The sequence below is a fragment of the Chiloscyllium punctatum genome, chromosome 3 (genome assembly GCF_047496795.1).
Source record: "Chiloscyllium punctatum isolate Juve2018m chromosome 3, sChiPun1.3, whole genome shotgun sequence".
NCBI lineage: Eukaryota > Metazoa > Chordata > Chondrichthyes > Orectolobiformes > Hemiscylliidae > Chiloscyllium > Chiloscyllium punctatum.
The window spans coordinates 115945191-115961988 of NC_092741.1; the positions used below are offsets into that span (position 1 = coordinate 115945191).

Here is a 16798-nt window from a genome sequence, read left to right on the forward strand (position 1 = left end):
ACATTATACCTACAGTTTGAATCATGATCTTGTGACCTAGTGTCACTTCTTGTAAATCTCTGCTGTTCTCTTTGAAAGCTCTAATATCCTTCCTCCAATGGGGTGCCAGAACTAATTGCAGTACAGCAACTCAGAGTAAACCGCTATTTTGTTACAAATTCACTATCAGTTCCCAGCTTTGTGTTTATTGTCTTTACACATAAAAGCCAAAATCTCAGTTTCCTCGATCTGTTCTATTCACACTCCCACCATTTTAGAATCTCTATATCTATTATATCACCTTATTAAGGGTCTTACACAGTCAGCAGTAAAAGCCTTTCAAGCTTTTTCCAAGTGTAATATTTTCACTAAAATTTCTATGAAATTTGACTTTTAAATACTACAGCAGTGAATGAATTAGCGCTTCAGCAAGGTTTTCAACTGACACATCCTTGAAGATTTCAATCAACCTCCAATCAACTCAACCAAACAAAAAATCTTCCCCACCCTGCAACCTCCAATACACCGATAACCAAGTATCAGACAATATGCTGTTTGCACATAGACCATGTATTGTACAACATATTATTCTACTGGACTGCAGTGTTTCAAGAAGCTAGCTCAACATCACCTTCTCAAGGACAACTAGGGACAGGTAATAAAGGACGAGTCACTGGGCCCAAAACGTTAACTCTGATTTCTCTTCACAGATGCTGCCACACCTGCTGAGCTTTTCCAGCAACTTCTGTTTTTGTTTCTGATGGGCAATAAAATGCTGGCCAACAGCAATGACCATATCCCACAAATGAGTTTCTAAAAAATAAAAAAAGCTTACAAAGGTAAAAACACAGCATTGTTTTTAATATCCAATGTGACTTTTCCTCCTCTGTTTGCATGCACTGTCCAGAAGTTTAATGTTTAATTCTTGAAGATTCCAGGACAATCCTGGAGGGTTCACAACTCTGGCAGAGACAAACAATAAACTGAAACGATGGACCATACCTCTGGGAGTGACAGAGAGTCCAGTTTCATTTCTTTACGTGTGTGAGTCAAAATGAGTGCCAGCATTTCCACAGTTTTCCCCAGACCCATCTCATCTGCAAGGATTCCTCCAGGCCAATCAGCACTCGGCAGAGGGTGCTCACGAATAATGCTAAATCAGATCAAGAGCAGAGAACTAGTAGGTGGAGTAATACAGAACTTGCACATTGATACAGAAAGCAAAGATATGCCCGCAACCTCAATCAGATAATATGCTGTTTACAGCAATAAGCCCTGTAACGCACAATGTATTATTCTATAGCTAAGGTTTAACTAAGGCTGCTCTTTTAATAGGGACAACTGGACGTCACTTAGAGTGTAAATGATATTTGATCAGGCTAGAGGTACTCATTGTTGTGTGTGAACAGATTCCCAAAGTAAGCAATGCTTCTTACAGTCAGTTTCTTAAATTTTACACACAATTATTCTTCAATTAAGAAAAAAACTTGATAAGAGACAAAGCAAAGAGAAAAGGGGGCAATAGCAGCAGTTAAGAGAGGAGATCAGAGATGCAGAAGGAAGAGAGCACGAGAAGCAGTTCATGAGTATAACAGAGGGGAAAACAGAAAGATTTAGGATAGGGACACAGCATGAAAGAAGAAGAGAATAAAAGGAAAAGGAAAAAAAATGAAAGAAAGATAATAAAATAAAAAGTAAAAGCGAGAAAGATGGTCCTATTTATATGACTGTCAAAGACATCTTCAAGTGCTTAACCTGTTCATTAACACCCACTTTCGCCTTGCATTCCCTTGGTTATTTAATCTATCCTGTTTTCCAACCTGTCACCCAATCCCCTTTAACTACTTTCCTAAATCTGTGCTTGCTTAAAAACAATTACATCTTTAACATTCCCTGTAAAAGGTCTTTGACTGGAAACACTAACTACATTACTCTTTACTTAGATATTGCCTGAGGGCAACTTGTTTTCGATACATTTCTACAGCTCTTTTCATGACCTCTGGACATCCCACAGTGAAGAACGCTTTTGAAAGGTAGTCACTGATGCAAAATATTAAATACAACATCCAATCTGCACACAGCAAAATCCCACAGAGAACTCGGAATAAAAAGTAGTTAATCTGTTCTACATAAGATGGTTGCAGGAGATATCTTAGCTTGGAGAACTCTTCACTTGTCTTCAAATTAATGGCATGAGATTTTTATGTTCACCAGAGCGGCAACTATGGCCTTGGACAAACAGGTCACCTGGAAGATGCCACCTCCAAGAGTGCAATATTCTCTCAGTATAGTACAGAGTCTGTCAACCTAGGTCATTTGCTCACAGATCTAGATAGAGTCAGTAAATGGAAGACAAGCAGGGAACAAGAAAGAGCAAAGCTACTATTACTGGTGTAAAGGCCTAAAAGATGAAGGAGTCTCAACGAAACTTTAAGTTGGTGAACAACGTATTTGAACCCTAGATTAATTTGAATAATTACCTCCAAAATACCTGTTAAATATCAAAATCCACAGTAAGCCATTGTGGATACTCCACCCAACATCCAGTCCTGCTGGGACATCAAATTTGGTTTCAGTACCAAAATCAGTTTTCAAACAGTAAAATATACGTACCAGCCAGTGTATGGATTGTAATATATTTTCTTCTCATCCTTTGTCTTGACTTCTTTCCATAACAAATGGAGGGCATTATCTGAAAAAAGGTTTTTTAAAACTGCATTATTATATTAAACAATACGGTAGAGTTGAATAGGAAAGAATCAAGTTGAAGGCAAACAAAGAATAAATTAGATGTCTCACCACATGCGATTTATGTGGATATTAAATGTGACGATATTCTCATGTCTGCTCATGCAACTAAAAATACATACTTTCAACCATTCCCATTACTGTGTCTGGACCAGTGTTTAACATTTTTTTCCAGGCTTTGCAGGATGAGCATGGTTTACTTGGTGGCACTGGTCATAACTTGAATGCAGTGTAGAAAGAGATGATGATATTTGCTTTCCACAGTTTAATTCTCAATCATTTGAGAGACGTCAAAAATTTAAGCTTGAGGCTGCAACACATTCCCAGGCATATCATGTTCGTGCCAAATGTGTCAATGGTAGTTTGAATCACAGTCTTTTTAGTTCCCAGCTATCAGGCACAAGCACGTAATGATTTCCCAACCCAGTACTGACTCTAAGGCTCTGTTCAATGACAGTAACATACAGTGGCACTACAATATAGTTCAGTATTACTAATAATTTACTCAGATACAAAACCTAAACCTTAAGTGAGGATCCTGGCAATGGAATAAATAGAAGTCATATCTGACTGTTTCTCAGCTCAGTGAACACAAATCTAGTAAACAATGATATGACTAAGTCAAAGAAACTGAAAATGGTGAGCTCTTCGGACAGTTTTATAACCAAGGCAGAGGGGATGGGTGGTCAGATGAAGACCTTTAAAATATTTATTTGAAGTAGACTTTTTGCTGCATTTTCTCAACTTGAAGAAATAACTCAAACCGATACACCTTATTCATTCATGTCCTTTCTTCCTACTCACATTCACTCAGCCCTTCCATCCCTCCCCATCTAGACCCACTCATTCCTATCTTCCTTCCTCCTTCTCTCTTCACTCATTCAGATTTGGTTCCTACTCAGACTGCTACCTCTGCAGTCAGTGAGTAAGTAAGAATTTTCTGCAGCCAGCACTGCTCTGATTTGCACTGCCAGGGAAGAACGAGTAGCCTACTTGGGGGCTAGGAGCTTGGGCCCTTGTATCTCAAATTCTGACAGGCTAGGGTGCGCATTCTCTTTGATCCCCCTGGTACATGGATACCAGGAGCGTCAGAGTAGGCAAATGCTGTGCCCAGTCCAATGTGGAAGTACAGCCAGATTTTGGAAAGTAGGTACAGAGCAAAAGTTAGGTAAAGTGCCTATTGTTCTAGCCTTCCTACTGACTGACTGTTCTTTCATTTTTGTTTTCCTTTCCTTCACCACCCGAAAATGTAGAATGGTTGGTGATGGTGCAGCAGAAAGTCTCCTGCATGGCAACTGCAGGATTGGTGAGAATAATTGTTTCAGTTTAATCATGATACTTCCCTCCAATCAGACTCCTATCTCTCTAATTGTAAACCTCTCTGCAACATGTAATTGGAAAAGTTGGAACAACTAGTGTGACAGAGACAGAACTTGTAACTGGAGGAGGAATCTTGTCTCACCAGCGCACAGTCTACTCTTTGAAACAGTGTCCTGTGGTCATTTTCGGTTCACGCTGGCTGACAGCAGAGTGGAAAATTGCCTTGAAGTTCACAGTGAAGGCATACAAGAAAAGCAATACAATTGTCAAGGCTGATTTTAAACTGCATACTGCCTGGACCAATCAAATGAAAAAAAGGTAACATGGAATACAAATTTGAAGAGTACGTTAGAGATTGTTTCTTAGAGAAGGAACTTGCAGTTCCAACACAGAAACAGACTAGTTTAGAACCAGTAATGTGAAATGAATTTAGATTAATGAGAGATTCTGTAGTTAAGAATCCACTAGTGTTCGCAGTCACAACATGCGAGAACTTCAAATCGAGGTCGAGCAACTCTGGTCTCAAACCAGTGTCCTCAATTTAAACAAGGGCAATTAGTTGGGTAAGAAGAAACACTTATCTAAAGCATACTGGGAAATTAGACTATGGGGAAGTCAGTAGATGCGTATTTGCAGACATTAAAGCAGATATTTCATAACTCTCAGCAAAAATGTATTTTGGCCGAAAAGAACTGGATAAGAAAGACGAATCATCTGTGCTTAACAAAAGTAGTCAAGGAGAGTCTCCAATCAAAATCAAAAGGTGTACAAAGCAACAAAACTAATGGTAGTCAGAATACTGGGCATTTTTAGGAATCAGCAGATGATTAAAAAAGTTATTAAAACAGGAGAGAATTGACGATGAAAGTAAACTGGCAAGAAATTTTTAAAAAAGGGCTTCTCTGGGTTATAAATAGACTAGTTAAGGTTAATAGGGGATCCTTGGAAGTTGCAGCTGGGGAAATCCATAATGACGATCAGGGAAATGGTAGATAACTTAAATCAATTTTTCCATTGGCAGCTGATACTATAATCATCCCAAGGTGCTTATCACAAGGGACAAAGTATTTGACCAAGTAATGGGATTAAAGGCAAACAAGTCACCATGTGCTCATAGCCTGCATTCAAGGGTTTCAAAGAAAGTGACTACAGAGACAATAAATGCATTGGTTGAAATATTGCAAAAATTCAGTGGATTCCAGGAAGAATTTTGAGCTACTGCTCAAGAGAGAGAGAGAGAGAGAGAGAGAGAGAGAGAGAGACAGAAAGCAAAAAACTATAAGACAGTTAGCTTAACATCTATTATTGGGAAAATGCCTAGAGTCCATTGTTCAAAAAGAAATAGCAGAAAATTAAGAAAGGCTTAATGCATCAAACAGAGTCAATGTGGTTTGTGAAAAGGAAATAACTTCTGACAAACTTGCCAGGGTTCTTTGAGGATACAACAAGCAGAGTTGATAGAGAAGAACTAATAGATGTAGCGTATTTGGATTTCCAGAAGGCATTCAATAAAGTTCCATGTGAAAGGTTACCATACACAATAGTATCTCACGGTTTTGGAGTAATACATTTTCATGGATTGAGGGTTCGTCAACAACCAGAAGACAGACAGTCAGAATTGATGGGTATTTTTCAGGTTGGAAAGACATATCTAGTGGAGTGCCACAGGGATCAGTCCTAGGAACTCAATTATTTATTGTCTACATTAATGACTTGGATGAGAGGGCAAAATGTAATGTATCCAAATTTGCTGATGATAGAATAATTAGGTGGCCATGTTGTGATGGAACCAAAATGAACGTGCAAAGTGATAGAGGCAGACTGAGTGAGTGGGCACACATTTGGCAGATAGAGTTTAATGTAGGAAAGCGGGAGGTCATGCATTTTGGTAGAAAGAATTAAAAGGCTGATGATTATTTCAATGGAGAAATATACCAAAAAGGTGCAGCAGACAGTCCTGGGAGCTCTTAGGCATAAGCACAAAATGTTAATACGCCTGTACAGCAAGTAATTATGATGGCAAAAGCAAGTTTGGCATTCGTTTCTGGAGATTGAGGTTTAAAAATAAGGAACGCTTGTTAAGAATGCAAAGGATGCTGGTGAAGCTGCACCTGGAACACTGTGTACAGTTTCGGTCCCTGAATTTAAGGTTGGTTATACTGGCATTTGAAACAGTTCAAATGAGATTCACTAACTCTTTTCCTTACAAATGGAAGTGGTCAGGGGTATAGAAGGAGCTGCCTAAGGATCACGAATAAATTTCTCCAGTGCATCTTGTAGATAGTACACACCGTTGCAGTTGAGCTCAATGGTAGAGAGAGGGGACACTTGTGGATGTAATGTCAAATCAAGCAGGCTACTTTGTCCTGAACATTGTCAAGCTTTTTTGAATGGAACGTAGAAATCTGGTAAACCTAGAAAAATCACACTCCTGACTAACTGTTGCCAATTACTCCATATCATGCAAAGGAAATATACCAATTTCTCAACAGTAGTAATTATTAGCAGAGACTATGTCCACATGGCCAGATCTGATAAAAGGTGTGGAGGAGCCAGTGTTGGACTGGGGTGGACAAAGTTAAAAATCACACAACACCAGATTATAGTCCAACAGATTTATTTGAAAATACTAGTTTTCAGAGCACTGCTCCTTCATCAGGTAGTTGTGAAGTATAAGATCATAAGACCCAGAATTCTGACCTAGCCACTGACACCTACAGCTAGTGAATGAATGTTTTTAAAACTGCCTGCTAAGCACATCCAGCATTTCTAGCTTTATTCCACAATGATGTCTACTTTTGATGACAACAATGTGACTGGAATTAGCAAATGACTAGACACAACACAGATTAACTCTTTGATGATGGTGCAAAAAGGATTTACAAGGAAGAATGTTATCAGGAAAGGCTTGAACAGCCTGGGCTCAGACTCTGGGAAAGGGAAACACAAGAAATGACATGATGAAAGTTTTTTTAAATAATGAAGAGATTTGTTATGGTAGTCAACAGATGCTGTTGCCACTTGGGGAGTGAATCCAAAACTATGGTCCATAACAATAAGAACTAGTAATAAATCCATTAGGGAATTCAGGAGAAACATTTTTAAAATGGATTTTGTCCCCTCATGGAGTAACAGTCGAGCAACATACACTCACTCAATGGAAAACAAGAAAAACACGGGAGACAATATAGAATATCAGATGAAAGGTGACATCAGTTGGACGAATGATCCCAAATTGTGCTGAGAAAGACTGCTGGGGTTTGACCAGTAAAAATCAAAATCTTACTGGCACAAAACACTGGTTCTGGATGTAAGTTTGTTCACTGGGCTGGAAGGTTATTTTTCAGATGTTTCAACACTATACAACGTAACATAATCAGTGAGCCTCCCGTGAAGCACTGTTGTTTTGTCCCACATTCTATTTGTGTGTCATGGTTTCTTAGGGGTGTGATACCACTTTCAGTTCTTTTTCCTCAGAGGATGGTAGATGGAGTCCAAATCAATGTGCTTACTGATGGAGTTCTGGTTTCATGCTTCTAGGAATTCTTGTCCTTGTCTCCGTTTAGCCTGTCCTCAGATGGATGTGTTGTCCAAGTCGAAGTGGTGTCCTTCTTCATCTCTATGTAAGGATATTAGTGATAGCGGGTCGTGTCTTTTTGTGGCTAGTTGATGTTCATGTATCCTAGTGGCTAGTTTTCTGCCTGTTTGTCCGATGTATTTGTTTGTTACAGTCCTTGCATGGCATTTTGTAAATGACATTTGTTTTGCTGGTTGTTTGTATAGGGTCTTTTAGGTTTATTAGCCACTGTTTAAGCGTGTTGGTAGGTTTGTGGGCTACCGTGATGCCAAGAGATCGGAGTAGTCTGGAAGTCATTTCAGAGACGTCTTTGATGTAAGGTAATGCGGCTAGAGTTTCTGGGCGCGTTGTGTCTGCTTGTTTAGGTTTGTTGTTGAGAAATCAGTAGAATGAGTTTAATGGGTATCTGTTCTTCTTAAAAACGCTACATAGGTATTTTTATCTGCTCTTCGTAGTTCCTGGGTGCTGCAGGGTGTTGTGACTTGTTGAAGTAATGTCCTGATGGAGCTCCATTTGTGGGTGTTGGGATGATTGCTTTTGTAGTTTAGTATTAGGTCCGTGTATGTTGTTTTCCTATAGATGCTAGTTTGGAGTACCTCACTGACTGTTCACTTGACTGTGACATCTCGGAATGGGAGTTTATTGTCGCTCTCCTCCTCTTTTATGCCAGTAAGGATATTGTTGGTGGTGTTGTATGTTTTCTCTAATTTGTTCCATTTTTTGATAACAAAGGTATCATCCACGTAGCAGACCCAAAGTTTGGGTTGGATAGTTGGGAGGGCTGTATGTTCGAGTCTCTGCATTACTGCTTCTGCATACTGCTTCACCTGATATTGATGATCCCATGGGTGTTCCATTGATTTGTTTGTGGGTCATGTTATTGATTGTGAAGTGGGTGGTAAGGCACAGGTCCACTAGCTTGATGATGTTATCTTTGCCGATGAAGTTGGCACTGTCTGTTGTTTGTGTCTTTGGTTCTTCTAGTAGTGCAGTCAGTGTTTCTTTGGCCAGATTGATGTTAATTGATTGAACAAGGCTGTTACTTCAAAAGAGACCATCTTGGTGTCATTGATGGTGTTAGGAATTGTTGGGTAGAGTGAATGGAGTGGTGTGAGTCTTCTAATCGGTGTTTTAGTTTTTGGTGGAGTTCCTTGGCTGGTCTGTATGTTGGTGTTCCAGGTAGTGAGACTATGGGTCTGAGGGGGACTTCAGATTTGTGTACTTCAGGTAATCTGTAGAAGCGTGATGTGTTGGATCCATCCGGTTTGTCTTGTTTACCTCTCCTGATTTCTAAAGTCTTTTCTGTAAAGATGTGATTCAATTTTCTAGTTGTGGGATCATGTTTATCGCCACCTCTTGGTAAGTGCAGTTAACTGCAAGCATTGAGTTCACTTTTTCAAGGTAGTCCATTTTGCTTAGAACTACAGTCACGTGCCCTTTGTCTGCAGGTAGGATTACAATGTTTTGTCTTTTTTGAGTGTTTCTCAGGCTATCCTTTCCTGTGCATTGAGCATGTTTCCATCCTTTTTCCTGCTTAACGTTGGTGCACTGTCTGATGGTTTGCTGGGTTTCTTCTGTGAGTCTGTTGTCCTTCACTGTTGATTCTAATGCTGACAGGAAGTCCTTTTTGTCAGTTGCTCATTCGTTTAATTATTTATGCCTTTTCAAATTCAAACTCATTAACGTTTGATCAAATGTCACATCATAAGCTTGCCAGCAAAGTTGAAGTTCATTGAATAAACTTTGATAGTTGTAGTTTAACCCGCTTACTAGGACGGCTTTTTCTGTACCTGTTCATGGTCGGTCTGACAGGTTTTTTATCCAAGCCTCTGTGTTGGCCTTTCTTGTGAGCTTGACTAGTTTTTCCTGAAGGGCTAGCTTTTTCATTTTTTGTGTTTGCTGCTGTTTGATGCTTATAGCTCGTTCTAGTGTGTCTGTCTATTCATGGTCTGTTGCATTAGTGTATAAAGTTTTTTGGCATGAAATTTCCCAATTGCATTTACAGAGTTAGTTGTAGGCATCACTAGTCATTTCTGAACATTCTGTGGCCATTCTGTTCTGCTATTCTTTTGGCTAGTAGGGTGTTGAGCGGTGGTTTATATTTAAGACATTTTGGTAGTACCTGATTCCTGAGGCGTTCATGCAGAAAGTACAGCTGTTCACGGGTCCTCTGTCGAATGGCATTGGTTTCCCATTTTCAATGTCCACGTGCAACGACTGTAACAAACACTACATTGGACAAACAGGCAGAAAACTAGCCACCAGGATATATGAACATCAACTAGCCACAAAAAGACATGACCTGCTATCAATACTATCCTTACGTACAGATGAAGAAGGACACCACTTGGACTGGGACAACACATCCACCTTTGGACAGACTAAACAGAGACATGCAAGGGAATTCCTAGAAGCATGGCATTCTAACCAGAACTCCATCAATAAACACAGATTTGGGTCCCATCTACCATCCACTGAGAAAAAGAACCAGAAGTGATATCACGCACCATAAGAAACCAAGACACATAAACAGAATATGGGACAAAACAACAGCGTTTCACGGGAAGCTCACTGATGATGTTACCTAGTATGGTGATGAAACATTTGAAAATGAACTATCCGGCTCAGGGAACAAAACTTACATCCGGAACCCCAATCTGAGCTACAAATCTTCTCAAAAATTGCTAAGAAAACACTGGTATTTTCCCATTGTTAAGCCATTAGGTTGTAAGGTCATCTACAGCAATGTAGGAACTACTTCAGCACAGTGACAAGATGTTAAGACCACCTCACCATTTCTGATTTTAAAGTGCAATTCAAAGCATCAGGAAAACAAGCAAATTGCCAAAGGAATAGTAATAATTTTCATCTACAAAAGGGAACTTGTCTATATTCCAAAAAAATTATGTTCTAGTTAGAGGCTTACATTCACAGGTTTTTAGTTCAAACTTACTGCTCGAAGAAGGGCCAGCACTACACTGTTCTCTCTGAAGCATCCAACTGACAGCCTGGCACTGATACACTCGGAGGGTTGGGACAAGCAAAGGGTGTTGAACTTTCTCAATGTACAGAGTTTCTTGCTGGTGCGCATGCCGTACAAAATCATAAAGCTCTTCAATGTTCTCCCTTTCACGTTCTTTATCAGCTTCTTCTGTGATGTTTGAGTTTTCTAAACAAAAGTAGAGAAAATTTTCAGTTTATTTGAGGTAAATGCCAGAAAAGGATGTGAATAAAAAACACAGCAGCACACAAACATCGTGTTGTAAAAGTTTTTGAAGAACCAAAGACAATAATCAAGATTTCAGAGAATAATAGGTCATACTGTTTCTTAAATTTTCATTATTTATGCCTTTTGAAATTCATTCATGTTTGATCAAATGTCACATCATAGGCTTGCCAGCAAAGTTGAAGTTCATGGAATAAACAGCATAATGACAACTTTGATATCAAACTGGCTGATGACAGAAAACGGAGTTGAGCAGTTATTTTCCAGGCTGGAACCTAAGGGGCTGGTACTAGGATCATTGCTTTTCTTGATGTACACTATGGACATACTCTTTGTACACAGCAGAGTTTCAACATTTGCAAATGATGCAAAGCTGGTGAGATTATGAACCATTAGGAAGATAGATTTAACCTCTTGTTTTAGCTTGTCCCAACTACTGTTGTTTTGTTTTATTGTCTCTCTTTATTCTTCAGGGCCTGTGTCTCTGCCTAACATTACCATTTTTGTGTTTACATCATCCTTGCTATTGGAAGAATCATGAAATAGTGCTGTTGGAAGGCTTGTCTGCAACCTCATGAAATGGCTTGGCAGATTCCCAGATCACATTCACTTCTGTCCTGCTCAATACCTTATACTGCCTCACTCCTAATAATCAGAAGTTCTGTCAATTCACTGCATCCACATACAGATAACTGAGACAGGTGACAGATTTCTGGAACTCAGCGGCCAAACTCATTCTGGAATTCAATTTTACTTTATACATGAACCTAGAGCAGAATCTGATTTGCTAACTGTTGCTTCACACAATTGAGAGATGATGTGCAAAATTACTGCACAAGTAAATTTCAAGAGAACATAGAAAATTGAGTGGACATGTAGGAGATGAAATTCAATACAGGAAAGTATGAAATGACATATTTTGGTAGTAAAAACAAAAAGAGGCAATATATTCTAAAGAAGTCAATTCTCAAGAGGATATAGGAACAGAAACACCTGGACGTATGTGTGCACAAATTATTGAAGGTGGCAAGGTGGGTTGAAAAAGTGGTTAAGAAGGAATATAGAATCCCAGGAAATATTTAGGAGTATGGAATACAAAGTAAGGAATTTACAATGAACCTTGAATAAAACTCTGGCTTGGCTTCATCTGGAGCATTCTGTTTGGTTCTGAACACCGTGCTTTTTCAAGGATAAGGAGGTTTCAGCAAAGGTGTAAATAGGGTTACAAGACAGATTCCAGGATTGAGAAACTTTGTTTAAGGCAGCAGACTGAACAATCTGGAGTTGCTTTCCTTACAGCAGATTGAGATGAAGTTGAATGGAGGTATTTAATATCATGGGGGGGGGGGGGGGGGGGGGGGGCGCGGGGGTAACAGAATAGATGAGAGAAACTGTTCCCATTGGAAAAATAGTTGAAAACTGATTTAAGGTGATTGCAATAGAAGCAACAGTGCTACAAGGCAAAACTTTGTTTTTCACACGGTAAGTGATTAAGACACAGAATGAACTGCCCTAAAGTGTGAGGGAGACAAGTTCAGTAATGGCTTTCAAATGAGAATTGAATTAGAGGAGAACAAATGGACATTGGAGAAAGAACAGGAACAGGACGAGCTGAGTTGTTCCTCAGAAAGTCAGAAGTCTGAAAAAGGAGCAGTGCTCCGATTTTAAATAAACCTGTTGGACTATAACCTGATGTCGTGTAACTTTTGACTTCGTCCAGCCCAGTCCAACATCAGCATCTCCACATTATGTTCTTCAGAGAGCCAGCATGGATGTGAGGGAACTGATTGGCCTTCTGTGTTGTACTAATCTAATGACTTTTGGTGAGAATTTACAGGCACAAACTCGAATGTAAAGGTATGCAAAACAACTAGTTGGAACTGAAAGTTATTGCCAGGCATGAAATTAAGTTAAATGCCAGCAGGATAAGACAACATTGATGTAAATTGATAACAAGTTCAGGATTGCTTATAATTGATTGAATGAATGGTGGACTCCTGCACCTAGGACCTTCTGAGGAAGCAATTCTTCAAATAGGGAGCAAGGAGGTCTGGAATAATCTCTGGTTAGGGAGCAATGGCAGAAACTTTACTGATATTCAAGAGGTAATTTGTAGGTCTATACAGATAGCTACTTAAACTACCTTGGATAACTGGCTCAATAAATAGTGCACATGCTTCTGAGTGAGAAGGTTGTGTGTTCAAACTGCACTCCACAAATGTGCCACATTCTAGGACTGCATTCTCAATGGAGCACTGAAGATATGCTAACTAGTAGTGACCTGTTCTTTCAGGTGATATATTAGACTGAGACCCTGCCTACCCCATTTAGGCAAAAAATATCTGGTACTGTTTCTAAGATCACACATATTCTTCTCATCATGGTGCTCCAATGTTTTCTTATTTCTCAAGCAATATCTCTTTTGGCACCTTTGGCTGGTTTCCTGTATTTCAGCTGTGACGAAAGCAATGTAAATATTTCTTTCAAATTAGTTAAGCTAGAACATTGCTGGCAGAGCTGTCCTATGTCCTGTTGTTTGCCAGGCTCGGCAAATGTGCACAGGGTAACAAACAGGTTTTCCCCTGGATGGCTGCAGATTACTAATATAGAACCAAAGGTCTCAGCAAGGTAACTTGATGGACGGTCAGTGTATAACTTAAAAATAAGGACATTATTGTAAGGTCCATTAGATTTGCATTCCAGGATTACCTCACTACTGGAAAGGTAAATGCATTGCATTTGACAGGTTTAAGGATTAACAAGAGAGTTTCTTGTTTTTCTCTGGGACAGGGAGGGTTAAAAAAAACACACACACAAAACTCAGCAAATATACACACACACTTTGTCACTCTTGCATTTCTGCACATTGATGAGTTTGTTCTGTTGCCCATTAGATCTGGCAAAGAATATTCAGTAGGCATTAAGCCGGCTGCATGTCTTCAATTCACATTAAATTGTACCAATTGTTGGTTGTTTTCTCCCTTTGTTCCTTAAGGAGGACACATTTTAGAAGGAATAATAGGATTATAATTATCTTTGGTCTTCAAGAACAATACAGACAGTGAGCATTAGCAGTAGTTCAAAGTTGCACTCTCACTTCTGAGTCACAAGGTCAAAGGTTTAAACCTCACTCCAAAGACATCAGCACAAGAATTTAGGCTGACACACCAGCACAAGACTGAGGGAATACTGCACTATCAGAAATACCATCCTTTGGATGTGAAATTAAACAAAGGTCTGCTCTCCCAAGTATGTAATAAAGAAAATCACTTCGCTATTTCAAAGGAAAACAAACAGCGTATTCACGGTGGTTGAGAGAGAGTGTGGTGTTGGAAAAGCACAGCAGATCAGGCAGCATCTGAGAAGCAGGAGAATTGACGTTTCGGGAATAAGCCTTCATCAGGAATGCCTGACCTGCTGTGCTTTTCCACCATCACATTCTCAAATCTGATCTCCAGCATATGCCGTCCTCACCTTCTCCTAGCTTATTCATGGTGACCCGACCTACATTTTCCCCTTAGGAAACACTACAAAAAAAATTTGGATCATTATCACGTGGCATTACATTCATTACAAGATTTCAAATTCACACCAGAGGACCCAAAGTCTTTATACTGTAGTTCTTCGTTTTGATGCACCTCAGTTCCTAGAGCATCTAGCAAGGCATCACTGATCCCAGAATGAGGTAACCTGTGATGCAAGATGCTGCAGGTAGAAGTGCTGCATGGCGGAAAATGAGGAAATGAATGGCCAATTAATCTGGCTTCTACAGGGCATATTTTTAAGGTGAGAGGAGAAAGATTTAAAAAGGACAGGAGAGGCAACTGTCTTTTACACAGCGAGAGGTTTGTATGTGGACTGAACTGTCAGAGGAAGTGGTAGATGTGGGTACAGTTACAATGTTTAAAAGACGTTTGGATAAATATATGAATAGGAAAGGTTTGGAGGGATATGGGCCAGGAGCAGACAGGTGGAACCAGTTTAGTTTGGAATTATGGTCAGCATGGACTGGTTGGACCTAAGGGTCTGTTTCCATGCTGTTCTCAAATCAGCTTGGCTCCATTTTAAGGAATTAATGGATACCTAGGGTAAGTGGGAATGTGAAACTGAGGCTGAGGCTATCATCTTGTTGAATGTTGGAGGACAGTAGAGGTATCAAATGGTCTACTCCTGCTTCTGATTTGTATGTTTGTATTCAGTTTGAAAATTATACCTGGAATTGTTAAGTCATAAAAATATTCCATGAGTTTCTGCATCAATGCATTTGTCTTTTTCATCCTGGAGCTTCCTTCACTCAGGAACTCTGGTTTTCCCAAACCAGACTCAAGAAGATATATACCAATCTATAGAGTAAAGAAAAGTCTTGTAAGTCACAATTAAACAAACAAGTTATCAATAAAATGTAAATATATGTGTTAGCTATGCCTCAGTTGGTAGCACACTCGTCTCCAAGTCAGAAAGTTCTAGGTTCTAGTTCCACTCCAGGCCTTGAAATTCCTCTCCAAAAACATCATGCCTGACACTTCAGTACAGTACAGAGGAAGTGCTGTAATATTGGATGTGAATTCTTTCAGATGAGATAGTAAACTACATCCTTTGTTGGCTCAGTGGAAAAGATCCCATGACATTATTTTGGAGAAAGCAGAGGAGTCATCTCTGGTGTCTTCACCAATATTTATCCTTCAATCACCATTCGAAAAAAATATTCTGGTCATTACCACATCACTTTTCGTGAGTTTACTACGTGCAGATTGGGTGCTATGTTTCTAATGTTACAACAGTAACTACACTTCAAAATGTGCCACTTTGGCTAAAAAGCACTTTGAGATGGCATTTAGTAGTGAAATGCACAACAGAAAGTTATTCACTTTAAAGCACCCTTTTTCAGACACTCATTGGGACATGCACGTCCAGCAATGATAGTGGTGTCATGCCATGTAGCCTGATTGGGATAATTTTGGAGCAGCCTCTCTCAGTGGCTCCCTCCCCATCTCATAGCTTACGTCCATGACGGTACATCGGAGAACTGTTCATTCTGTAAGTTCCACCCTGCCTCTTACTGCTTATCTCCTCAGTTCCGTTATTTTTTTTTCTTATTTTCCTTTATAAAAACAAAATACAAAACCAGCTCAAGCTGGGCTGTACCTTTATTGATGGCAGGTACAATCCAGCTTCAATATTCTTTCCGCTTCTGGCACCACAGAGAGGAGGATCACAGCTCTTTGGAGTTACTAGAATAGCTCAAGTGATGAGAGACCTCGTTGTACTTAAAACAGACGTCACAATTCTGAGAGTTTTGATAGAATTGATTTAGAGAAACTATTTCCAGTCACAAAGGTGTCAGTAATTAAAGGAGTAATTAAAAATAAAGCAATTAAAATAATAAAATTATTCTGACAGCCAGAGACAAAGGAAAGAGCTATACAAGTTCAAACACTTTATTCTTATTATTTTCCAGTCTTAAGACGAAGTGTATTGTAAATTACCAAGATAACTGATCAACAATCATTTACTGCCCATTAATCTCTGCAGTTTCTCAAATTGTTAATGCAGAAAAAGTTAACTAGACTCAAGCAACTCAACATAATTGTAAGAGTTGCAGAACGTGAGGACTGCAGATGCTGGAGATCAGATTCAAAAAGCATGGTGCTGGAAAAGCACAGCTAGTCACGCAGAAGATGAGGAACAGAAGAGTCAACATTTCGAGTATAAGCTCTTCATCAGGAATGTTATAAGAGTTAACTGCATTTGACAATAACTAGCTGCATCTTTCAAAGCATTTGGGAGCAAGCAGGAGAGAGGGTATCAGCAAGTTAAGTAGTAAATTATAGCCAAATTATGGTTAGTCAATCAATGGATCAAGAAGGATTCTGCATTATGGTTGTGCAAATTCCAACATTAAAACAAAAATTATATTTTACATAGTGCCATTAGGGAAGAATACAATT

At 39.3% G+C, this 16798-nt stretch overlaps 1 protein-coding gene across 3 annotated transcripts in view; it reads right to left on the reverse strand.

Moving 5' to 3' along the window:
• shprh (SNF2 histone linker PHD RING helicase) overlaps positions 1-16798 on the reverse strand; it is a 107084-nt gene that overhangs the window by 72007 nt on the left and 18279 nt on the right. For 2 of the 3 annotated variants that reach the window (XM_072558660.1, XM_072558669.1), the window contains exons 4-7: positions 15064-15193; positions 10578-10793; positions 2593-2671; positions 982-1132 (exon numbers count right to left, since the gene is read on the reverse strand). In XM_072558660.1, coding sequence (XP_072414761.1) covers positions 982-1132; positions 2593-2671; positions 10578-10793; positions 15064-15193 — 576 coding nt within the window. Of the gene's footprint in view, positions 1-981; positions 1133-2592; positions 2672-10577; positions 10794-15063; positions 15194-15995; positions 16066-16798 lie in introns of those variants that run through there. The other variant, XM_072558679.1, reaches the window with a different exon arrangement.